At 55.2% G+C, this 25592-nt stretch overlaps 1 protein-coding gene across 1 annotated transcript in view; it reads left to right on the top strand.

The window, feature by feature from the left end:
* SPTB (spectrin beta, erythrocytic) overlaps positions 1–25592 on the top strand; it is a 135139-nt gene that overhangs the window by 86806 nt on the left and 22741 nt on the right. Inside the window, exons 19-32 of the mRNA XM_084632316.1 lie at positions 2342–2488; positions 3406–3669; positions 5693–5908; positions 6514–6603; positions 7707–7985; positions 11752–11882; positions 15095–15299; positions 15877–16251; positions 17876–18120; positions 18740–18878; positions 19413–19497; positions 20208–20404; positions 20896–21005; positions 23568–23646. Of these exons, the coding sequence (XP_084488442.1) occupies positions 2342–2488; positions 3406–3669; positions 5693–5908; positions 6514–6603; positions 7707–7985; positions 11752–11882; positions 15095–15299; positions 15877–16251; positions 17876–18120; positions 18740–18878; positions 19413–19497; positions 20208–20404; positions 20896–21005; positions 23568–23646 (2562 nt within the window). The remainder of the gene's footprint in view (positions 1–2341; positions 2489–3405; positions 3670–5692; positions 5909–6513; positions 6604–7706; positions 7986–11751; positions 11883–15094; positions 15300–15876; positions 16252–17875; positions 18121–18739; positions 18879–19412; positions 19498–20207; positions 20405–20895; positions 21006–23567; positions 23647–25592) is intronic.

Here is a 25592-nt window from a genome sequence, read left to right as displayed (position 1 = left end):
TCACCAGCAAGTTGCAAGGTATGAGCAGAATAGTTAACTCCTTGTAGAGCAACTCCACCGGCACCTGCCATGTTGAATTCTGTCTTTTCAGTCATCTGAAGCTGGCCTTGTTGTCTAGCATCTCCTGGCGTCTCTTTTCCACAAAAGTCCTCATTATTGTCCCCCTCTTTTTCACTCTCATCATCAGGTTCATCTTTTTTCCTCTTCTTCAATTATACCCTTGACAAATTTGGCCCCATTAGCTGCGTTATCAGTGGTAATCATAGAATATCAGGGTTGGAAGGGACCTCAGGAGGTCATCTAGTCCAACCCCCTGCTCAAAGCAGGACCAAGCCCCAATTTTTGCCCCGCATCCCTAAATGGCCCCCTCAAGGATTGAACTCACAACCCTGGATTTAGCAGGCCAATGCTCAAACCACTGAGCTGTCCCTCCCCCTAATGCTACAGAGCCATCCCAGACCAGCTTCTGCCTTCGAATATGGTCACCTTCAGGTGTTCAGAAGTGTGCTGCTAATTGATCTGCTTCATAGCAAGTGTGTGGAGGATCATTTTCTGTCGGCAGTCTGCTGTATACTAACTCCTAATGCAGACCTGGCAAGATGAGTAGCTGTGATAAATGAAGGTGGGGGGAGAGCTCCCTTTTATGGACACCCAGCCAGCCAGTTAGCTATAAAATCCCTTTTAGTAGCTGTTCTCTACTTGCTTTACCTGTAAAGGGTTAAAAGTCTCACTCCTATACATAGGTAAAAGGAAGTGAGAGGGCACCTGGCCAAAAGAGCCAATGGGAAGGCTAGTACGTTTTAAAATTGGGGAAAATCTTCCCCTTTGTCTGTCTGTGTTGTTCTCCTGGAGAGCAGGGACAGGGCTGGAGCTATGCAGTAAAAGCTTGTGCCAGGTATGAAAATCACCAGACACTACTCATTGGAAACCCCAGATCTGTAAGTAGATCAGGAAATGTCGAGGAAGATGTGATTAGGTTTATCTCTTTTATTTCTTTATGGCTTGTGGACTCCTCTGTGCTAACCGCAAGTGCTTTTGTTTTGCGTGTAACTTTAAGCTATCTTGATGCTTAATCCTTGTAATTATTTGTTTAAAACCTAGCAAAAAGCCTAAATTCCAGGTGTATTTTCTTTCTTTTTGTTTTTAATAAAATTTACCTTTTTTAAGAACAGGACTGTGTTTTTGTGTCCTAAGAGGTTTGTGCAGATGTTGTTTAATTAGCTGGTGGCAACAGCTGATTTCCTTTGTTTTCTTTCTCAGCTCTTCCCCGGAATGGGGGTGAAAGGGCTTGAGGGTACCCCACAGGGAGGAATTCCCAAGTGCGCCTTCCTGGGTTCCAGAAGGGGTTTTTGCACTTTGGTGGTGGTAGGATCTACCCATCCAAGGTCAGAGAGAAGCTGTAACCTTGGGAGTTTAATACAAGCCTGGAGTGGCCAGTATCCATTTTTTAAATTCTTGCGGGCCCCCACCTTCTGCACTCAAAGTGCAAGAGTGTGGAATCAGCCTTGACAGTAGCACAATGAACTTTCAAAGAAATCAGCTTGCCCTTGACTTCCTGCTTATGTTCATATCATACTCTGGAAGGGCAGTGACTTTGTCTCAGATATTTTCATCATTTATTGGCAGTTTTTATTGCCGAAACCTTGAAGGAGGGAGTTAAGGAGTTCATCTTCCATCAACTTAAAAGGTCTGCCATTCACTGTTACTAATTCGAGGCAAGCTTCAAGCAAAATTAGACTCCTCAATCTTCCCTTTTATTGACTTGCTTTTCAACACAGAATCTAGAGGATGTTGGTTTGAGGACAGAATCCTTTTTTTTTTTTTTTGGCACTGAGGGTTAGGATTAGCCTCATCGGTGTGTGAACGTGTCTCACTTGGGGCTGGCTGCTCTTGTGACAGGACAGGACACTCGGCGGGGTGATAGCGCCCAGCAGCAGGTGGTGGAGAAGGGGTTTGAGGAGGGAGCTGACGGAGGCTAAGGGTGGGTTTGTGGCTGTTAGCGTGACTTAGAAGCAAGGCTGGGGCAGGCTGTGGTCATGTTGCAGACGCTCTGTCCTGTGCTCTAAGGGCTGAGCCTCTGGCCACTGCAGCGTAGTAAGAGCAGCAAGGCAGGCTCCTTGGGAGGGTGTGGGGCTGCCTAAGTTTTAGTGCATCCGTGTCCCCATTCCTCAGGCTTACGCTCTTGTGCCAGCATCACTCACCGTTCTGCTGATGTGGAGGAGGGGGCAGACAGAGATTTCAGGCTGGGATTTCCAGAGGTGCCTGAATCCCAGAGGCTCCTCGGAGAAGCGCAGTGGTGGGGCTGGCGCTGTGACGTGTGCTCCCTTCCCTGCCTTTGCAGCTCACCCTCTGGATCGACGAGAAGATACTGACGGCTCAGGACGCGTCTTATGACGAAGCCCGGAACCTGCACAGCAAGTGGCTGAAGCACCAGGCCTTCATGGCCGAGCTGGCCTCTCACCAAGGCTGGCTGGAGAAGGTGGATGAGGTAGGTGATCTCCCGCGGGGAGCATCTTCCCAGGCCTTGCCGCGCCTCAGGCACCTGGCGCTCAGCGCGTACCCGGAGGCTAGCGCAGGCCGGGCAGCTCATGGGCTGAGGTAGGCCCCCACTCCCATCCGCGTCAATGGGGCTTTCAGCAGATGCTTTGCTTGAAGCACGTGCTAAAGAGCTGTCTCAGGACTGGGTGAGGCTGTAGCGGGCGGCAGGACTAAGGTAGCGGTGGGGTAGGAAGAAAGGAGTGGGTCCTACACTGCCCTTCTGCTGGGTCCTTGGGTTCACAGGATTTCATTACTACCCCCCCTTTCCCCAGCCACTGTGGTACAATCCAAAGCCCCCCCCCTTAACATGAGTGATATGACAGGGGAGGTGATTGCCGGACACTAGTGGGGTCTCAGCTGGACACTGTGTCCCGTTGGGGGCACCGCACTTTAGGCAAGATGTGGACAAAGTGGAGAGGGTTGTGAGGAGAGCAACAAAAAAGGACCAGAGGTTTAACAAGCCTGGCCCGTGAGGGAAGGCGTTAAGGCCCCGGCTGGCTTAGTCTAGAGAGGAGGAGGCTGAGGGGGGACCGGATAACAGTCATCAAATATGTACAATGATGTTACAAGCAGGGCCGTGATCGATTGTTCTCCCTGTCCACTGAGGGCAGGACAAGACGGAATTAGCTTAGCTTGCAGCAAGGGAGATGGGGTTGGATATTAGGAAAAACTTGGAACAGGTTCCCTGGGGAGGGTGTGGAATCTCCGTCACTGCAGATTTTTAAGAAAAGGTTGGATGGACGCCTGTCAGGGATGGTCTAGGTTTGCCTGGTTCCACCTCAGCGCCCAGGCTGGACTAGAGAACTGCTGCAAGTCCCTTCCAACCCCACATTGCTATGATTCTCTTTTCCCCTGACCTCTCTCCAGGAGGGGCGGCAGCTGAGCCGGGAGAAGCCCCAGTTCGGTGCGGTGGTCTCGCAGCGGCTGACAGAGCTGCACCAGCTCTGGGACAAGCTCCAGTCGATGACAGAGGAGAAGGCTCAGCACCTCTTCGATGCAAACCGCTCAGATCTGTACGCGCAGAGCTTTTCTGACCTGGACAAGTGGATAGGCGAGATGGAGACGCAGCTGCAGTCGGACGAGCAGGGCACCGACCTGACAAGCACCAACAGGCTGCTGAAGAAGCTGATGGTAGATGGTGAACTCCCATGAGTACTGGCACTGTGGGGCTGGGGGTGGAGTGATGTCCTGCTGGGGAGTTGGGCGCATTGGAGACTGGCAGTACTAGGGGACGGATCAGTCTGCAGTCATCCCTTCCTGTCTCTTGCCCCTGTGGTTTGCAGGGGCTGGGGCTGCAGAGACGAAGCGGGGGAAAGGGATTCTCCGGCAGCAGCTTGCTCTACCCACGCTCTTCTCAGCTGGCAGAGGAGACGCTCATCCTCTCAGGGAAAGAAGCATTTGTAACCTCCATAGATGTCTAACCGTTAGCAGGGGACAGACAGCCACATGGCATTAGGCTAGCTTGGACACTGCCACTGGCTGGGGCAGCCTGTCCTGAGCTTCACCGATTCCAGCAGCTCAGATTCACCAGAGACTGTTACTAGCCTCATCTGTGCCAATCCACAGAGCATATGAGCTGGCAGTCACTGTTACAGAGGCTCGGGTCTCTAGCTCAAGCTGCAGCCGCTCATACTTTAGTTGAGAGGGCTCTAGTTCAGTCCCCTGGGTCCCTTGCAATCCCTCCCTCCTGGGTAATCCGAACAGCCTTCCTCCAAGGGGATGAATCCCGCAGGGACTGGTCATTTTAAAACTCTTTTCTATTTTGTTTTTAATTCAATCTAACCCTGTAGAAATATTCAGCATGTGTGTATCATGCTGCCTCCAGGGCAAGGTCTTCTCTGGGATTGAACCTATGGATCTAAAAGCAGGAGCTGGCACTGTCAGGCCAGATCCGTCACCTCAGAGGGACAAATAGACTCATAAACCTATCCATGGTCCAGCCACTAACAGGGGATGGGTAGTTGCACTGGGTTAGCCTGGGTCATGTTTGGAATTAGGAACCATGAAGACAGGTTTCAGAGTAGCAGCCGTGTTAGTCTGTATTCGCAAAAAGAAAAGGAGTACTTGTGGCACCTTAGAGACTAACAAATTTATTTGAGCATAAGTTTTTGTGAGCTACAGCTCACTTCATCGGATGCATTCAGTGGAAAATGATAGCCATGAAGAGCATCTCTGGGAGAACTGGCTGGAAAACGGGCTTTTTTCCACAGAAAATTCTTTGAAAAGGAAATAAAAAGTCTTTGTCAAAAGCTTTCCCACAGTAAAGTTCAATTTTTTGATGAAAAATCAAAGTCTGAAATCTTCAATTGGGAACCGCAGCTTCGGTGTCTCATGGGAGCTGAGTCTAGGCGCCTCGTGCTCCGATATCCTCTATAAGCCAGGCTCCGTGTTGGACTACATCTCCCATGGTGCATCATGGTGTCCCCTCATAGAGCATGAGACGGTTACATCATGGAAATCCCTGGCAGTGGTGCATCATGGGAGATGTGGTCTGGCCAGACAGCCTGGTCCATAGAGGAAAATGGGCATGAAGAAAATAAACTACAGTTCCCATAAGGCACTGCAGCTGGCTCTCTGAATGGATATATTTCAGTTTTCAAGGCATTCTGTTTTTTCATTGAAAAATCAATGTTTTCTGTAGAAAGCAAACACTTTTTGCAAAAAATTTAGTTTAGTCAAAAACCCAACTTTCTGTAAAAAACAAACAAACAAAAAAACCCAAAAAACAGGTTGTTTGGTGATTATTTGATTTTTATGAGGAAACAAACTGAGAAGTACGAAGAGGTGACTGATTTACAGCTTGCGTAGTTTCCGAATACCGCATGCTTCATGGGATCTCCAACAGAATTATGCAATTTCACACCTTGTCAAAGCTGCAAGACCGGACAATACAAACCCAGTCAATACTGCAGAGATGTAACACGTTGGGGTGGGGGTCACAGTAATGAAATAGGAAAAGACGTACATAAGTAGGGAAAGGAAGGCTCTGGGGAGGGGAGGGGAAAGGAGGAGAGGTTTGGGGGTCTGGCATTCTTTGAGCAGCATCAACGTGCTTTATCCAAACATCTGTTGATTAGCCAGTGGCTGTTTCTGCGGCCGTGGCTGTGTGCCATCGCCTGGCTGGCAGTGGCGAACATCAACCCTTTGTTTTCAGAGACTCGATGAGCAAGTGAGCACACGGAAGAGAGAGATGGAAGAGCTGCTGTCACAGGCCCCTCCACCCACAGGGGATGTGCACGAGGCCGACAGCAAGCCGCAGAGCATCGAGAGAAGGTTCCTCGATCTCCTGGAGCCCTTGGGGAAGAGGAGGAAGGAGCTGGAGTCGTCCAGAGCCAAGTACCAGCTCAACCGGGATCTGGCAGATGAAACAGTGAGCTCCCTGAAAGCCCACATGCACCATCTACGGCTCCTGGTGCTCCTTGCCTTCCCAATGGGCCTTTCGCACAAGCCTCCCAGCCCCTTGCGAGCATCTGCTCCATGCCCTGGGTGACACAGCAAGGCCTTGTACATAATTTATTAAGTATCTTACTATAACTCCTAGGTGCTGTGTCCATGGACCAGGCCTCTGATGTGCTAGGTGCTGTACAGAGACAGAACAAAGGGACAGTCCCTGCCATGCAGAGCTTCCATTCTGTCTCCTTTGGTTGCTGCTCAGTAGTGAGTAGTGTGAAGGAAGGTCCCAGACCAGCTCCTGGGAACTGGGTCACCGCTCTGACAGGGGGTTCAGTGGGTCGAGATGCCCAGGACTCATTGCTAGAGTGAGCCCTGGCAGGGCAGAGTCTGGGGGCCAGGGTGCAAGCGGCTGGCGCTGAAGCTTGAGTGGAGTCTGACTGGCTGGGCAGAGGGCTTGAGTGGGCAGGTTGCCACTCTGTCAGATCGCCAGCCCACTGCGCCACATGCCATGCCGTGGCCTCCTGCCGTCCTCCCTGCCCCTCGGCCGCAGCCTCTCCATTCTCCTCTGCTTCCCTCTTGCAGCTCTGGGTGCAGGAGAGGCTGCCCCTGGCCAAATCCACTGACCACGGCACCAACCTCCAGACTGTGCAGCTTCTGATGAAGAAGAATCAGGTGAGTCTGTCTGTCACTGGCTGTTCATCCCAGCACCAAGATCAAAGCCGGGCAGCAAAGGGTTAAATGGGCCTTTTCAGAGGCATTCAGGGTGCTGCAGGTACAGGACGTGGCTAGAAGCTGGCCCCAGATACATCCCCTAGGAGTCTGGTAACACGTACCTTGATGAGCTGCATAAACTGAGGCTTTCAGCCCTAGGAGATTTGGACACTCATTTTCCATTAAAACGAATGGCAGCTGGGCGCCCAGACCCCCTAGGCAGCATGGGAGGATCGCAGCCATGCTGGGACTGTGGGGGGCCACAAAGTGATCACAGAGCAGCTGCGTGATGTGGCGTGCTGGTGCATCCCTCTGGCCCTGTGCCACCCTGTGGGGTTGTTACATCACAGAGCGATGTGGGCACCTAGGGGTGGGAGGCGTTTCTTCCCTTGGCTCTGCCCCCTTCCTGCCCAGAAGGGTCACCAGCACGGGAGAGCCAGAGGGCACCTACATCTCTTTCCTCCCGCGTGCCGGGGCGCAGGCCCGGAGCTTGTCAATGACGCTGAAGTCAGATGGTTACGGTGACTGTCCCATTGCTACAGACCATGGCCGCGGTCGGAGCTAGAGGCCACCTGGCTCATCCCTTCCCTGCCGAGTGTGACCCCGTCACTAGCCATACGCTTCAGCACCATCCTCCCGCTCCTTGGCATGTACCCCTTCACACACACAGGCCGGTATCAGCCCCTCCCACCCCTTAGTTGTGGTGACTCTCTGGGGCCTCTGTCTCTGTGGGTATTTTGATATTATTATTGATTAGCTGTATTATCATTGAGCCTAGGACCAGGCCCCCATTGCGCTAGGTGCTGTACAAATGCAGGAAAAAATGACGAGACTTAAACCAATATTTTCCCAGTGCCTGGGCACTAGCCGGACACGTTCATTGCCCGCGCACCAGCCGAACAGGAAAAAGCCACTTCTGCCCCTGCATCGGGGTGGTTAGCTGGGAAGCAGCTAGCATGCCCATGTGAAGGCAGAACTCCTGCCGTCCCCTCCGCTGGGCCTTCGCGATGCCCGCGGGGCAGCGGGCGTGTTTCTGGGGGGTGACGCGGGCTCTCCCCCACTAGACACTGCAGAAGGAGATCGCGGGCCATGCCCCGCGGGTGGAGGATGTCCTGTGCAGGGCTGAGCACATGGTGGCAGCAGCCGAGGGGGACTGCAGCGCCGTGGAGGAGCAGCGGTGGCTACTGAAGGAGTCGTGGAGCGCTTTGCAGGAGGAGACGGGGAGGAGGTGGCAGCGGCTGCAGCAAGCGAACGAGGCCCAGCAGTACTACCTGGACGCCGGCGAGGCGGAGGCCTGGATCAGCGAGCAAGAGCTCTATGTGGTGGCTGATGAGAAGCCACAGGTGAGAACAGCTGGCGCTTAGCAATAAAACACGCAGAGAGCAGGTCCCGCTGCGGTCAGTGAACTGGGGTCTGGGCGATGGCCAGCACATCGGGGGTCGCCCAGCTCTGCCCAGCGCTAAGTTTGGCCCCAGGTGTTTCTCCGGGTACGTCTGCACTGCAGTCAGGAGCGGGGTGCATGGAGCACATGTAGACGCAAGCTAGCTGCTGTCTTGGGAGCAGTGAGCCTTCAGGAAAAGGCGAAAGATTTACATGAGCTGAAGAGAAAGCAGAACACGGCACCTGCTTGCGTGGGTACGCAGGGCCTGGGCAGGTGGGGCTAGGCCAGGCTGCCGCAGCGTCACCATTATTGATTCCCTACAGGAGCTTTCCTCTCAGGAGCAGCAGAAGGTCCCTAAAAGTGCGGGGGTCAGTGGTGTCCAAACTGAGGCCCCGTCCCCCTGTGTGTTTTCCCTGAGGACCCGCTCCCTGCTACCCCTTCTTCCCGAGCCCCAACCCCCACGCTGTCCTTTCCCCTGAGGCCCCCACCCCCGCGCTGCCCCTTCCCCTGAATTCCTGCCCCCACGCTGCCTCTTCCCCCCCCATGACCTTGCCTCCTGCTCACTCCTCTCCACCTCCTTTCCTCCCCCTTTCCCCTCCATCGCTCACCCTTACAGCCAGTGAAGGGGGGAGGGACGTCCTCCTGACCCCCCCATTCCATCACCCCTGTTTCCTCTAGCTCCCATGCTGCAATAACACCTCCCAGCTGCAGTGCAGACCATCCCCAAGAGCCCTTGTGGGACAGTGGCTCTGCATGGGGTAGACGGTGCTCTCAGGTATTCCAGTGAATCCTCTTTCTCGCTGCCTGGCTGGCATGTCTTGCTCTAGGTCAAACTGATCCTCAGACTTGGGGATGGGAAGGAATTTTCCTCAGGTCACAGTGGCAGGGACCTGCAGTGGGGCAGGCATGGGAGTGAACTGCCTGGCACCTCAGCCTCTCCTGGGGCAAGGGGATTAGTGCCTGCAACAGTAGTTTAGTCTGTTTAGGGCTGAAAAGCTGCAGTTTAACTGACGTCGGGCTCAATCCAGGGGTGTCTGGATGAACTATAGTGCCCTAGGCGGTGCACGAGGTCAGACGAGACGGTCCCTTCTGGCCTTGAACTCTCTGGAACTCTGTGGCCCCCCTCTCTGCAATACCACCCAGTGCATGCCCCAGTGGCGGGACGAGCCGGGCCCAGACCAACGGTGGATGCTCTGCAGCACAGAAGACGCTGTAGCCGCCAGATCCATTTATGGCTCAAACCCGCTGGGCTGTGTCGTCAGTTGTGTTTGCACGTGGTGTCCATTGAACGGCCCAGCACCGTCCCCAGGCCTCCTCCTACAAATGTCGACACCATGCTGGCACCGGGAGGCTGCTCCGGTCTGGGATTGGGCGTGCTGTGACTCCGGAGGCTCCTGCTGTGCTTGGTTGCAGAGGCTCCGTGTGGCCCCGGGCGCTGTGCTGCTGAGCCACGTTTGCTCCCCAGTGCCGCTCCTGGGGGGATTCTGCACCACTGCCCGCAATTTCTTTCCCCCCAGAAAATATAGTCTGCCCAAGAAGTGCTGCAGTTCCATCTTTTGCCCACCAGAGGCCGCTGTGTGCCAGAGCAGCCCGCTGCATTCATTACTACTTGCTGTTCAGGCGCCACAGCAGCCTCTGGTGGGTGAAAGGGGGAACTGCAGCACTTCTCAGCCAGAATGTATTTTCTGCGGGGGGAAAAACAATCCTGCACGTGCACGGTAGTGCAGAAGTCCCCCAGGAGTAAAATTCCACATGGCTCTGCTGTGCTCATGGCTTCATGCCTTCCCTAGTCAGGGCACTCCGAGGCCTCTTTCTGCATGCATGTGAATGTGCATCTGAGATGGGTGTGCTCCTGCCTTGTGTACATAGCTTTCCGCTCCTCAGCAATGGACACATCTGGCTATGTACTGCCAGTTCCGCGCGTTCCAAATGCCCGAGTTTGGCTTAAAAAAGTCCTGTGATTTTAAATGAAAGCCGAGAGTCTCCCATAATCACGTGACTCCAGGAGCTCAGGCTTGAGGAAAAGCACCAAATACCACGACCTTCCCCTAAACATCGGCCTCAGTTTTAAAACAAATTTTTACACACAAATCGGTTTTCAAGATGGGGGGGGGGAATCCCCCTTCTCACATCTCTGAATCTAACCATCAGCAAAGAACACTCGGTTCAGGAGCAGGCTGCACAAAGGTGACTTTAAGTCACATTTCTGACCTCCTGATCTTCTGGGCCACAGAGGCTAGGGTGTAACTTAGCCCTAGGGCCCTGTTTAAGTTACAGCAGTCTCCCTGGGCTTCCCTCACATCGCTGTGTGCCCCAGCCACACCCCTGGCATGCCCCCTATACCAGGGCCTGTGAGGGAGTTCTTCAGAGGACAGCCTGTGTAACCCAGGCCTGCTGGGCATGGCGCTCTGTCCCTGTCTAGTGGCATCTAATCTAGCTAGAGATCTGTGAGTCTGCTACAGCCTTAGCTAAGAGCCACGTGGCTTTTAGCTCAGGCAGTAGAGGCTCATACACTAAGCTTCAGAGGTCCCAGATTCTATCCTGCCCACCGAGAGAACACTCCCTGAGCCAGAGCTTTAAGAGTCCATTTGCACTGCTTCCGTCCTTTCACCTGGTGGAAAGAGGCCAGAGCAGGGGTGAGGATCTCCGCTTGGAGATCTAGGCCATTTCCCTCAGAGCCAGGCCCTGTCATTACATACAGCAGGCTGATTTTGTCCTTGCTGATCATTGTGGGGTGGTTTGCGTGTCACTGCAATTGAAAAACGCCCAGCCTGGGTGTGGCCCACCTGAGACCAGATGGCTGTTCCAGGGGCGCGTTGTAATACACAGAAGTCTGTAGATGCGTAACTAGGTACTTAGTAAATCAGGTGCCAGTAGATGGTGCTCCACAATACGCACCTTTTTTCACGGGCTTTGTCAGAACAATAAGAATGGTTCAGTGTCAGCCAACCCCAATCATGAGCCAGGCCCCCCGATATCATGAGATTTAAAATAAATACTAAATGTTGGCCGAGGGAAGCAGGGTGTCTTAGTGGCCCGCGTGCTGGGTGGGGACTCAGAAGATCTAGGTTCTTTCTATTCCTTGCTCTGCTGCAGGGTGACGTCTCCTTTCTGTGCCTCAGTTTCCCCTCTCTGCAATGGAAATAATGATGCCAACCTTCCTTGTACAGCACTTTGAGATCTAGTGATAATGAAAGTGGGCGTTGTTGTTGTTATTTTAGTTGCCTTCTGGTTTCTAAGCTGTGAGGGTCACACTGGGCTCACGATTTCCAGCTTTTCTCCATAACCACGGGTGCTAGGAAACGTTCTCCTGAAAGCCGGGTAATCATGTGACTCCAGGAGCTGGGGATTTAAGAAAAATCCATAACTATTGTGCAGTTTGGCAGCACTGGTTGCTATGGCCATGTACTGCATGTGGCTTCCCGAGTGCAGCAAGACACACACACTCTTAGCAAGAGCACCCCAAAGGGAGCTTGCAAACCCCCTGATTGGAAATGGCTGGGACAAGGCAGCATGGCAGGAATCCTGCGCTTGGCACTAGTTTGCATAGAGGCCAGAATGGCAGGCGCCCCTTTGAACAAGCGAGGGCCCAGTTCCCGGCTTTGTCGCCCACGTTCTGCCCCGATGTCTGGCCAGTGGAGGGCAGTGGAGCATCAGAACGGGAATGTTTGCCCAGGTGTGCGTGGGCTCTGGCAGCCCGCCCCGGTGCTAACCATGTCTGGTTGCAGGATGAAGAGAGCAGCATTGTTATGCTGAAGAGACATCTTCGCCAGCAGCGCACCATGGACGACTATGGCAAAAGCATCAAGCAGCTGGCTGGCAGGGCGCAGACGCTGCTCTCTGTGGGCCATCCGGAGGGGTACGTATGAACCAGGCACGGGAACCCCTTACTACCGGAGCATCGACCAACCATCTAGGGACACTGGGGTGGGGAGCGGCCTGCCTGCCAGCTCTTGGTAGCTGCTTCAATTCCAGCTCCTTGGGCCCATAAATGTGCAGGGACTAGCACCAGCCCTGTTGGCTCTGCTGTGTAGGTTCGGAGTATGTCTACATTGCAGCTAGATGGGTAACTACCAGCCGGGACAGACATGCATACACTACCCCTGTTCGAGCTAGCACCCTCCTGAGAGCAGCACAGCAGTGGGATGGGCGAGTCGCCCGTGTAAGCACCTTGGGTCTTGGACGGGATAGCACTAGGGGCAGCTAGCCCCTCCTGCCACCCGTGCTACCACCGCCATATTGCTATATTTAGCGGGCTAGCTTGATCAAAGCTAGTGAGAGTAAATCTACCGGAGCTTGGAATTACACGTTCCCTCAGTGTCTATACGGGACTGTCCGGCTGCACAGATGAACAGAGAGACAGCCAGATGGCAGGTCTCCTGTTCCACTCAGAGATGCCCAATCCAGGGCCTTTGGCTCCTGGCCTCTACCACTTGGGCTAAGAGCAAATCCGTCCCACGTCATATTAAGGTTCCATTTGTAAAGGGTTAATAGATACTCGGGCCGTGAGCAGGATGTGTGGCAGGTGACTATAGGCCATGTCAGAAGGTCTTATAAACTATGGGTATAAACCGTGGTTGTGAACTGCCTGCTGGGTTCTGTAACAATCTGCGACAGCTGATGAGCCATTCATTAAAACATTGACACATCCCACATTGACTCACCTCATAGGACCTGTTTATAAAGGGAACCTTCCTATGCCGAGTGACCAGCAACTCTCCTTGGGATCCGTGGGCCTTCAGCTTCTAGACAGGATGCAGGGTAACTAGCATGTCATGTAGCTCTGAAACAGAGGTTTGGCTGGCACGTTGGGGGTTAATAAATGTTCTAGCAAGTTTCCCTTTAATGATGCTGTTTGCTGGGAATGCCAGACTTATTGTTGGCATTACAGTAGCATGTAGAGGCCCCAGGTGACATCAGGGCCCCATGGGGGCCGGGCGCAGCACAAACACACAGCGAGAGACAGGCCCTGCCCCAAAGATCTCACATTCTAAACAGACCGGAGTGGGAGGGGAAATAGAGTCACTGAGAGGGGAATGGACTTGCCCAGAGTCACCCAGCAGGTCAGTGGTTGATCTAGGAATTTAACCCTCAAGGAGCTCAATCTATTAAGCTTAACAAAGGGAAGGTCATTTAAGGGGTGACCTGATCCCAGTCTATACGTACAGATGTGGGGAACAAATATTTAACAATGGGCTCTTCAATCTAGCAGAGAAAGGCCTACCATGATCCAGTGGCTGGAAGTTGAAGCTGGACAAATTCAGACTGGAAATAAGGTGTCCGTTTTAGCAGTGAGAGTAATAACCACTGGAACAAAGCTGGCGGTGGATTCTCCATCACTCCCAATGTTTAAATCAAGATGGGATACTGTTCTACGAGCTCTGCTCTGGTTCAGTCAGGAATTAATTCAAGGCCGGTCTCTGGCCTGTGTTATACGGGAGGTCAGAGGAGATGATCACATGGTCCTTTGGAAGGTGGGATCTATGAACCCAGGTCTCCTGACTCCCAACCCAGTGCCGTGCCCCCTGGGCCACACTGGCTCTGACTGTCCTGAATGCAGCTGCTTACAAATTCTCCAACAGACACGGTTTTTCCTCGGGAAATTATTATTAATTTGTAAAAAGAAAAGGAGGACTTGTGGCACCTTAGAGACTAACCAATTTATTAGAGCATGAGCTTTCGTGAGCTACAGCTCACTTCCTCAGATGCATATCGTGGTGCATCTGAGGAAGTGAGCTGTAGCTCACGAAAGCTCATGCTCTAATAAATTGGTTAGTCTCTAAGGTGCCACAAGTCCTCCTTTTCTTTTTGTGAATACAGACTAACACGGCTGTTACTCTGAAACCTGTCATTATGCAAGGCACTGCATTTAGCCGTATGGAGTGGAAATCTATCAACTGCAGGCAGTTTCCACGATATGCATCTGAGGAAGTGAGCTGTAGCTCACGAAAGCTCATGCTCTAATAAATTGGTTAGTCTCTAAGGTGCCACAAGTCCTCCTTTTCTTTTTGCGAATACAGACTAACACGGCTGTTACTCTGAAACTTATTAATTTGTATTATCGTATCACCGAGGACCCCTGCCAGGGCCCAGGCGCTGGGCAGACATAGAAGGAAAAGACAGACCCTGCCCTGCTATTTTGTTGAAACTGAGGCTTAGTTTACACTAGGAAGATTTGCCAGCATAGCTATGTCAGCTAAGAGTGGAAAAAGTCTCAGCCCCTAGCCAGCAAAACCTCCAGTGTCGGTACAGCTAAGCTGGGAGACAGGGGCTTCAGTCAGTTTAGCTGATGTCATCCTGGGCAGCAGGGAAGTCTCTGTCGTGTGCACCAGTGGTTCTCAACCAGGGGTGCGTGTACCCCTGGGGGTACGCAGAGGCCTTCCAGGGAGTACATCAACTCATCTAAATATTTGCCTAGTGTTATAGCTAGCTACATAAAAAGCCCTAGCGAAGTCAGTGCAAACTAACATTGCATACAGACAATAATGTGTTTATACTGCTCTGTATGCTATACACTGACATGTAAGTGCAATATGTATATTCCAATCGATTTATTTTATGACCGTATGGCAGTAATGAGAAAGTCAGCAATTTGTCAGTAATAATGTGCTGTGACACTTTTGTATTTTTATGTCTGGTTTTGCAAGCAAGTAGCTTTTAAGTGAGGTGAAACTTGGGGGTAAACAAGAGAAATCAGACTCCTGAAAGGGGTATAATAGTCTGGAAAGGTTGAGAGCCACTGGTGTGGACAATGCTGAAACTTTCTCTGTGAATGTGTCTATTTCGATGACATTTCCTTTTGAAAAAGAATGGGAACATTCTGGTTTGATCCTATCAGAACGGGCCATCCCGAGTGCTCGGTTAGTTTGAGATTGTATTGTAAGTTACTGTATAAGAGACGTTGTTTCTAAAGGTTGAAATTGGGACAGCTCACTTTCCCCCAAGCACTTTTTATTTTAACATTTTGTGTTGCGGGAAATTTGGATTCCGACGGGGAATGCCAGCGTCTTCCGAACCACGGGGCTCCCAGCCATCATGGTCGCTGACCCGCCTACTGTCTGTACCTCCCAGGGAGCAGATCATCCGGCTGCAGGGGCGGGTGGATAAGCAGTATGCGGGGCTGAAGGACCTGGCAGAGGAGCGCCGGCACAAGCTGGAGAACATGTACCACCTGTTCCAGCTGAAGCGGGAGGTGGACGACCTGGAGCAGTGGATCGCGGAGCGCGACATGGCCGCCTCCTCCCAGGAGTTGGGGCAGGATTACGACCATGTCACTGTGAGTTAGTGTGCCGGCCAAGGACTGGCAGGGCTGAGGGCACGGCTGCCCTGGCCTGGGACGCCTGCCTGATGTTTCCACAGCAGCAGTGCATCGTGAGGCTGGAGCTTTCTGTAGCCTGGCGGGGCGAGGGGATCTTTCTGGAAACAGAGCTGTAGGGCAGCCTAGCCCTGGGGGCAGAGGGAAGAGGAACGCTCCCAGGGCAAGGGGGTGTGTGTACAGAGCAGCGCACCCAGGATAGGGGTGGGCGGGCTGTACAGAGGAGCATGCCCACAGTGAGGTGGGCGGTACGGAGGAGGCAGAGGTGGATTACCATTCTGTGGGGCACTGGGCCAGAGCAAGAAGGGGCCCCACCACCCACATCCCAGTGCTCCTACCGGGGAAATGGGGTCAGGGCGCGGGGGCTTCCCCCACTCCCCTGCAGGAGCGCCGGGTGGGGGGAGTGGATCGGAGTGCGGGGGTGCCCATTCTTCCGGGCCCCCAGTTGGCCGGAGCCCCTGGGCACAGCCCCGTTCGCCCAGTGGCTAATCCGCCACTGGGAGGAGAGTGCCTCTGGTGAGGATTGTTTCTCTGCCAGCTGCTGCGGGAGAAGTTCCGGGACTTTGCGCGGGAGACGGGCAGCGTGGGGCAGGAGCGCGTGGACAACGTGAACCTGGTCATCGAGCAGCTGATTGACGCCGGCCACTCGGAGGCCGCCACCATGGCTGAGTGGAAGGACGGGCTGAACGAGAGCTGGGCAGACCTGCTGGAGCTCATTGACACGCGCGTGCAGCTGCTGGCCACCTCCTACGAGCTGCGCAAGTACTTCTACGATGGCACCGAGATCCTGGGGCTCATCCAGGAGAAGCAGCGGGAGCTGCCTGTGGAGCTGGGTCAGGATGCCCACACTGCTGAGTCCTTCCACCGAATGCACACGGCCTTCGAGCGCGACATCCACCTGCTGGAGGGGCAGGTACGGCTCCCCCACTGCAGGACCTCGGGGCTCCTAGAGCACCGGGGGTCTGGGATCAGACTCATCTCTGCCGCGATAGAGCACCTGCCGGCGATGCCCCTGGGCTGCCTTATTGCCAGCTGCTCCTTGCTCCCGGTCGTCCCGTCACAGGAGCACCATGTCTCGCTGGGAAGTGTTTTCCCTGTGGTGTGGCTAGCTGGGGGAAATGGGGTGCCGTGTCTGCCCCTGCTTGGGTTTCGCTAGGCCATGCTCTGCTTTTGCACACGTAGGCCACCAGCCGCGGAACATGGCTCGTAGGTGATGCATGGATTACAGGGCCAGACGAGGCCACTCTGAGCTCCTGTAAACCAGCCAGAGAACCTCCCCCAGGGATGCCTGCCACCAGCCCAGAACTCCGGGCTGAGCTGGAGCAGAGCTTTGAGAGGGACGATCCAGCCTGGATTTATAGATGCCGTACCAGGGTTGGAGAACCCGCCATGCCCCGGGCGATCTGTTCCCTGCTAAACACCTGCCTCTCATTTCAAACTGGAATGTTGCTGATGTCAGCTCCCAGCCACGGCTCTTGCTTTGACGGTGTCAGATCAGCGGTTCTCAAACTGCGGGCCGGGACCTCAAGTGGGTCGCGACCCTGGTTTAATGAGGTCACCAGGGCTGGTGTTAGATTTGCTGGGGCCCGGGGCTGAAGCGAAGCCCGAGGGCTTCAGCCCTTGGTGGCGGGGCTCAGTCTTCAGCTTCAGCCCTGGGCCATGGGTCTCAGGTTACAGGTCCTCCCACACGGGGTTCAAGCCCTTGGGCTTTGGGTTTGCCTCCCCCACCCCCGCCAGGGGTAGCCAGGCTTGGGCAGGCTCAGGCTTTGGTCCCCTCTCTTGGGGTTGTGTAGTAATTTTTGTTGTCAGAAGGAGGGGTCGCGGTGCAATGAAATCTGAGAACGGCTGGACTAGATTACAGAGCCCCCTGCTAGCAAAAATCTCCTGCCCGGCCTGATAGAGCAGGATCGAGTCAGCTCTCAGCCTTCTCCTGAATAAACTAACCAGATTGAGCCCCTTCAGTCTCGTGCTGCACGGCCGGTTCCCAGACCTCACATCGCCCCGTAGCTCTTTTCTGAGCCCTTCCCTGTTTTTCAACATCCTTGGACCAGAGTGGGCTCAGTTTCCAGGACCGGTGCCATACACAGACACAATACCACCTGCCTGGTCCTACTCAATATTCTCACGTTAATCCTCCCAGGTACGGCATCACCCTGGCAGCTCATGTTGAGTTGCTTGTCCAGTGTGATCCCCAAGTCACTTTCAGAGGCCCCACTTTCCCGGTTCAGCCCCCCATGCTGTAGTTGGGGGCTGCATTCCTTGTTCCTAGATATAGAACCTTGCATTTGGCCATATTAAAATACATGTTGTTTGCATGTGCCCAGCTTACCAAGTGACCCATCCTTGTTGTTATTTACCACTTCCTTGTCTCTGTGTCAACCAGTGGTTGGGATCAGCCCTGTCTGACAGACGGGAATTGTGATGGGACTCCCCGGTCTAGAACTAGAGGCGGGTGGTAGAGTGGGGCCCAGGAGTCATGGAACCCGCTGCTCGGCTTTCCCCCCCTTGGCCACATTTCCCCATGCTCTCTCCGGCAGGTCCAGCAGTTCCGGGAGGTAGCAGCGCGGCTGCAGACAGCCTATGCGGGGGAAAAAGCTGACGCAATCCAGAGGCACGAGCAGGAGGTGGTGAGGGCCTGGAAGTCCCTGCTGGATGCCTGCAGCGGGCGGCGGGCACAGCTGGTGGACACAGCCGAGAAATTCCGCTTCTTCAGTATGGTCAGGGACCTCCTGTCTTGGATGGAGAGCATCACCCGGCAGATTGAAACTCAGGAGAAGCCCAGGTAAATCGCCATTGAGAGGGAATGGCTCTGGCCCGCCCTGACTCACCCCCTCCCCACATGTGGACCCTGAATAAGCCCCACACAGGGTCCGACATGCCACGGTGGCGTCTCTATTCCCAGCTTTTAAATGCTCACCTGACACTCATCAGAGACTGAGAAGCAGCCTTGTACTTCGCAAGTCTCCCCTTCTTGCGGGATCATATTTCCAAAAGGGACACCATGTGGGGCTAGCCTGAGCCCTTCCCGCCCCTCCATGCGTGGGGCTGGCCCAAACCGCTCTCTCGAACCCATCTCCCCACACAGGGCTGGCCCATGTCACTCGCCTGAGCCCGGCCCCTCCCGCCACTCCCCCCCCACGCAGGGCTGGCGTCGCTGCTCACCCGAGCCCTGCCTGCCCTCTGACCGAGCCCTGCCTTCCCACCCTGAGTGGGGCTGGTATCATCCCTCGCCCCCCTCACGTGTTCCTCCGCACCCCACCTTTGGGGGGGGGCAAAAATGGTCATTTGTCCCGTTTGCTGTTGCCAACTGGCCACTTTTGCCCAAAAAGTCGGGACGGCCGGGAGAGGGCTTAAAAAAGGGACTGTCCCGGCCCAAACGGGACGCATGTCACCCTATGCAGAGATGTCTCGTCCGTGGAGCTGCTGCTGAAATACCACCAGGGGATCAAGTCCGAGATTGAAACCAGGCAGAAGAGCTTCGCCAGCTGCGTCGACCTGGGGAAGAGGCTCCTGCAGCGCAGACACCAAGCCGGTGCCGAGGTGAGGCGCACGGGGCCTCACGCTCTCGTTTGGCCTCCATGGGCGGGGCAGCCCAGCCTAACTCCATCTTGCAGGGTGCCCTGCGGCCACGCCCCCCACTGGGATCCCTCACGGGAGAGGTAGTCTGGCTGGTGAGCACAGGGGGAGCGCGGCGCACCCAAACTACAACTCCCAGGAGGCACCGCGGCAGCATTGCTGAATTGAAATATTCTGGTTTTCCGGGTGGGTTTTTTGTTTTTTTTCATTAAAACCGCAACCTTTTCCGCGGAAAATTGACATTCAAAATGAATTTTTTTTTTCTTTCTGTCAAGACTGAGCCCCTCCCCCCACTTCCGACCCCACGGCTCGTTCAGAGCCTGCAAAGTGCCCAGCGTGTCCTGGGTGCGCCGTGTAAAGCAACATCCGATGGAGGTTTCCCGCCTGAGGGCCCTCCGGAGCAGCGCGAGGCAGACCTGTAGAGCCAGTTACAGAGACACCCGCCGGAGCCGGGAGTGGAAAACGCCGTGGTTATTTCTCTCCTCTCTCCCCTTCCAGATCAAGGAGAAGCTGCTGCAGCTGACGGAGAAGAGGCGTGGGATGATGGAGACGTGGGACAGGCGCTGGGACTGGCTCCGCCTGTGTGAGTGGCACACGGGCATGTCGGTGGTGGGGGAGGGTCGATGGGCACCAGGAAGTTGCTGGGACTTCACCCAGACCTCCAAGGTTAGCACCCGCTTGGCCCCAGGACACTGAGCTCTGTGAAATGGGAGCTCTGGAAAATCCGGCCTGTGGTCTGCAGCAACAAACCATGGACAGGCGGCTCCCAGGGGAAGGGGGTGGGAGGAAACATACTGCCCCGCTGAGATGGGTGTGGCATGCTGTGCTTTCCCCAGCGCAACACGGGACCCCATCCCCCTAGCGTGCACCGGGACTGGGTGCAGGGAGCCTACGTCGGCCTCAGCGGTCAGCATTGGGGCCTGGCGTAGGAGCCTCAGCCTGCTTAGGGGGAGGTTTGCAGGGACCCACCTGCCTCTGCTGAGGGGGCAGTTGCACTTGTTGGGGGAGGGATGTCCCAAAACCCTGGGCTCCCAGCTCCTGAAAACTCCCCGCTGGGGTGCAGGAGAGTTGGCCTGAACCACTCTGGGTCTCCCTTTTCCCCAGTCCCCGAGGGGGGTGATGCTCATGCCCTGATCTCTGCAGAGCGCTGTGTGCTCCAGGGTATTAACGAGCAGGACACTAGCGTCCTCCTCCTTGGGGGAGCCAGCCAGCTCCAGCGCGGAGACTGGCCCTGCTCCCCCACCCCCGCCTGCCGCAGGCATGTAACGCGCCGCTCTGCTCTCTCCGCGGCAGTGCTGGAAGTGTGCCAGTTCTCCAGGGACGCCTCGGTGGCCGAGGCCTGGCTGATCGCCAAGGAGCCGTACCTGGCCAGCGGCGACTATGGACAGACCGTGGACAGCGTCGAGAAGCTGCTGAAAAGGCACAACGCCTTTGAGAAATCCACCGCCACGTGGGAGGAGCGCTTCGCCGCCCTGCAGAGGCTGACCACGGTGAGCATGCCCCAGGCCTAGGTGGGCGGGCATCAGCAACGGGGATCGAACCGGGGAACCTCAGCAGCTAGGATGCCAGGAGCAGGCTCCTGTGAGCTGCGACTAGAGGGGGGCAGAGAGCCGCCCCCACGGGCAGAAGCTGCACTGGGAAGGCAGGGTGGATCCCTTGCCAGGCTGGTGCATAGCTGGGCACATTCCCGGGTGCTTTAGCCACTCCAGTTATCAATGATCCAAAGAACAGGGCTTCCCCACTTCCCTCCAGAGACCGTCCCCCTGCCTGGTGGGTCTCACAGCGGGGGATCTCCCCCAGACACCCTTTTGTACTGCACTGTCACTGGTGGTAGCACTGCATCCGGCCTCCCCCTAGCCCCCTGCTCTCCCTTCCCGGCATTCCCGCCCTTCGCCCACAGCTCCCTGCCAAGCCCTTGGACCTTCTGCCGTTTGCAAATCTGCAGCCTTTAAATAATCCTCCCCACTGAATCCTTTTCCAGCTGGAGTTGCTAGGGAAGCGGAAGCTCCAAGCGGAGTCCACGCAGCGCACGGCAACCTGGACCATCGACCCCCAGTACGACTTTGACCCAGGGGCTTTGGAAGCACTGGAGTAAGTGACAAGCTCACGCGTTTCACTGCACCTGCGACCTTCCCTTCGGGCCTTTTGGGGGGTGATTCTGCACCCAACGAGGCAGCGGGAGTCTCACCAGGTCCTGGAGATACCACAGACTAAGGAGGATGGGCTAGTGAGTTAGTAGTCAGCTGCCAGCAGGGGATCCCAGCGTGCTCGTGCCCATGCCTTGTGGGTTCTAGCCATGGAATCAAAGCCAGGGTTGAAACGCTCGGGACGGGTTCACTTCGTAGCACCTGACTTGGGAGCATTTGCAGCTCGCGGCCAGTGCTAGTTAAATGGAAAAGTCCCTTTCCGAAGGCTGATGCTGGGGAGTGCAGCCCAAAGGGGTGTTTCCAGGCTGAGCTGGATTGCCAGGGACATTGCGTTTCAGGATGCAGGTGCCAGTCAGGCTGAGAGTGACTTAGAGCCCAGGGAGATGAGACCGTCAATCGGTCACCAGCTCTGGAAGTGCAGCCCTGCTGCCCCACCGGCAGATCACTGATTGCAAACCTGCAGCTAGGCCTGGTGCCCTTGGAGCATTTGGTGCTGGCCCTTACCAAGCTGTGGGGCCCTGCTCTGTTCTTTCAGGCCATATCTTGTGTTTTCCCCAAGCTGCCAAGTCCAGCTGCCGGGTAAAGTTGTTCCAAGTGGCTCAGGTCAACGGGAATTTTGCCCTTGACTTCAATGGGTCTGTCCATCCGTTAACGCCCCGCACTTGCTTTGGAGCTTTCGCTGGATTGGGGCCGGAGGAGGTGGCATCCCGCAGGGTCCGGCCCCGCAGCAGCACCTTCTTCTGGGCCCATTTCAGAAGTCAGGCTGGAGTCAGGCGCCGGTCTCCCTCAGGCTCCTCTCTGGATGCCAGCCCCGTCTGTCTCAGGAGTCTGCCTGGCCTCCCCTTACCCTGGTATCTGGGCATCTCCTGTGTCAAATCGATGGCAATAGCGAAGTCCCCAGCGGACTCCATGGGGTTGCTGGCTCTTCTCCCTTCTTGGGGTCAGAACTCAGCTTGCGGGGAAATGTGGGACTTGGATGGGGGGGATATTCTCCATTGCCTTGGGGTTAGCTTGATCTGCGCCAGCGGGGTTTGTTGGTCGGTTCCTTGGGGATGGGGGGAGAAAGAGGGTCAGTGTGGGGTTTGGGCAGAGAAAGGGGCACCAGTGTTGGTCTTTGGAGGGTTGAAGGGGGGCCAGTGTTGGAATTTGGGGTAGAAGGATCAGCACTGGGGGTTTGGATGGTGAGAGCTGGGCTTTGGAGTGTGGAAGGGGGGGATCAGCCAGGGTGACCAGATGTTCCAATTTTATAGGGACAGTCCCGATATTTGAGGCTTTGTCTTATATAGGTGCTTATTATCCCCCCGTCCTGATTTTTCACACTTGCTATCAGGTCACCCGAGGGTCGGCACCAGGGTCCAGAGGGAGGAAAGGGGAGCAGGGGGGCAGTGTCAGGAGTCTGGGGGTTGGGAGAGGGGGTGGCTCCAGGAGGTGAGGACAGAAGGGGGGTCAGCTTCAGGGGGTGGCACTGGGAGCCAGGGGGAGTGGTCAGGGGTGTGGAAGGGGGGCGGTGCTGGCAGCAGGGGGAGGACAGTGCCGGGGGTCAGGGGCGTGGAAGGGGCAGTGCTGGCAGTCAGGGGTATGGGAGGTAGGGGTGCTGGGGGGGGATGGTGCCAGGGGCGTGGAAGGGGGACAGTGCCGGGGGTCAGGGGTATGGAAGGGGGCTGTGCCAGGGGGCACGGTCAGGGGGCAGGAGGGTGTGGAAGAGGGGTGGTGCCGGGGTGGGACAGAAGGGAGGGCTGGTGCCAGGGGGCAGGGAGTGGTGCCCAGGGTCAGGGGCATGGAAGGGGGCAGCACTGGCGGTTTGCAGCCCCAATGCCCTTGCTAAAACCCAGCCTGGGTAATTCTAGCCAGCTGGCTCAGGTCTCTGAACAGCGTCAATGGCAGAAGAGATTCCTTTCTTTCTTTCTTTTTTTTTAACTACTTAAACTGTTCTTGAGTTTTGATGTCCTCCATTAAACAGTTGCCATGTTCCACCCCAGAGGCAGCTGCATTTCCTAGAATCCTAGAAGATTAGGGTTGGAAGAGACCTCAGGAGGTCATCTAGTCCAACTCCCTGCTCAAAGCAGGACCAACACGCACTAAATCATCCCAGCCAGGGCTTTGTCAAGCCGGGCCTTGTGGGTGAAGTGACTCATCTAGCATTTGTAAGCTGACTGGAAACTCTTGAGGCTGCAGGGGTGGGGTGTTTTGGGGATACAGAATTTAGCGGCCGCTTTGCATTGTAGAACCAGCACAATGCCTGCAGCAGACGCTTGGCCACACTGGCTGTGCTTCTTGGTTCCATTGTTTGTAAATCTACATGCCCTAGGAGAGAGCTGAAGAGGCCAGATCCGGAACAGCCATTTGCGACTCCCTTAGCTTGAGAAACTCCCAGTCACAAAAGCATCGGATTCAGAATAACATTGGTGATTCTGGGCAAACCATTTACAACAGCAAATTATGGGCCTCTTACGTGAAAGAAAATACTAAAGTTCCCTCTTTTTAAAGGGAGTGTTATTTGCCATAGGTCTCAGGAAGAAAAAGAGAAGAAAACAGGGGTAATTTCACAGGACCTCTCTGAACCTGCTACAGAAGACTCATCACTGGTCAGTTACCAATTTTAGTTTTCTCCTTCCTGGACCCACCCCCCAGCTGCATAATTCCCCGGGATTTTTTATAAAGCTCTTTGCAAATTGTTGCCTCTCTGCCGAAGCCTGTTAACAATGTGCCAATGTTTCCCTCTGACAAAAGCCTCCTGTTTTCTTATTTGCTTTGTGTTTGTTCGTCCCCCTAGTTCTTTCCTCTGCTATCAGTGAAGCAGGTGGAAAGGTTTTTGTACCACGCATTCATCCATTGTTTCTTTAATTAGCTTAATAAATGTTCACATTATAAATAATTTACTGTTTGCCACAAAAATATACACACGTTCACACATTGTATTTTTCCACCCCCAGAAAATGCTCTTTTTTTAACCCAGCAAGAATTTCCCCAACGAGCAAAGGATGTAGTTTGCCAGGTTCACTCGTCTCGAGGTGGATCTGTCCCATCTGATACATCTGTCCCTCATTTGGTTGGGGGAAAGGTTCGCTTGCCCACCATTGCCCTCCACGAGCGGAGGTTGAGGGTACATGTGTGCTGCAAAGAAAGACTCGCGGCTGAAAGTCTCGGAACCCCGGTCAGCTGACTCAGGCTTGCTGGGCTTGTGCTGTGGGGCTAAAAATATCAGCCTAGAGGTTTGGGCTCGGGCTTGGCTCTGAGACCTGACCCCTCACTGGAGAGGGCTCCAGGCCATGCAAAGTGCTATTTTTAGCCCAGTAGTGTGAGCCCGAGTCAGCAGACCCAGGCTCTGAGACTCGTTACCATGGGTGTTTTTCTGCAATGTAGACAGAGCTTAGCTCCAGAGATGTTAAGGGCAGGCAGGACCATTGGATCGTCTTGCCTGACCCCCTGTGTAGCCCAGGCCAGAGAGTTCTGCTCCGTTACCCCTGTGTTGAGCCCAGTCACTTGTGTTTGGCCAAAGCAGATCTTTCAGAAAGGCCTCAGTCTGGATTCTCCATCTCTTGATGTCTTCAATCCCCCCTTCCCAGGGTAGCTTGTCCCTACAGAATAAACATCAGGGCCTTGTGGAATGCATCTGGCTTCTGCTCCAGCCATGGGTTCTTGTCCTGCCTTTCTCCGCCCTCTAAGCACCCGGTGTTTCCTCCCCGGAAAGGGCCATATGCGTAAGCTGGTCTGGAAGGGTGCACTGGGAGACCCCTTGCTCCCCACGCTGCCGGCACGTGCGGTGAAACAGCGCCCCCGTGGAAAATGCCGTGTCTGCCAAACTCCAACGGTTCCAGGAGCACCAGGGGGAAGAAAGGCAGGTCTGTAGAGCCGGGAAAGGGGGCGCAGTGACAGCTGCTGGTAGGGAAGGGTCATTTGTACAGCCTGCACTGTTCCACCCCGTCAGGCCGACAAAACTGGGCTCGCTGCCTTGCGTCGCCTGGCGAATGCAGGCTGGGTGGGCGCTGCTTGCTCTCTGGCCATACGCCGGGGGAACCCCAGGGAGGGAGAAGGCCGGCCCCCATGCTCAGCTCAGTGTCTATTCACATTGAAACTGGCCAGGACAAGCGAAGAGGTTAAAGCTACAGGAACACAGGGAATAACGGCTAGCGGAGGGGCCTACAACTCAGGTCTGCTGGGTTCCACTCCTGGCTCACTGCGGGATCGCGGGCAGCTCATTAAAAAGCCACTGGCTATTCCCTAGAAGCGGGTTTGCTGTCTTAGGCCCTTCCTTCGCTAGAAACGCGCGTCCGTGCGGACGCTGGCTCCGGCGACAGGAGGGGCTCTCCCGTTGCTGGAGTTCACTGAGTGGCAGGAGCGAGGCGGATGGTGTAATGACCTCGCGCAGGGGGGTGGATTTTTCACCCCCCCCGAGCGGATCGCTGGCTGGACCTGGCTGTTGAAATGTCCGTGACAAGGGGTGATGGGTTGGTGGCGTTTCTCTCCTGGCTGAAGCCCCAGCACCTGCACAGTAACATAGGCATAATGCTGCCCCTGCAGCGCCCTTTGC

The sequence above is a fragment of the Lepidochelys olivacea genome (assembly GCF_965140295.1).
Source record: "Lepidochelys olivacea isolate rLepOli2 genome assembly, chromosome: 6".
NCBI lineage: Eukaryota > Metazoa > Chordata > Testudines > Cheloniidae > Lepidochelys > Lepidochelys olivacea.
The sequence above is the reverse complement of the archived record's forward strand: the minus strand, read 5'-3'. Positions and strand labels throughout refer to the sequence as shown.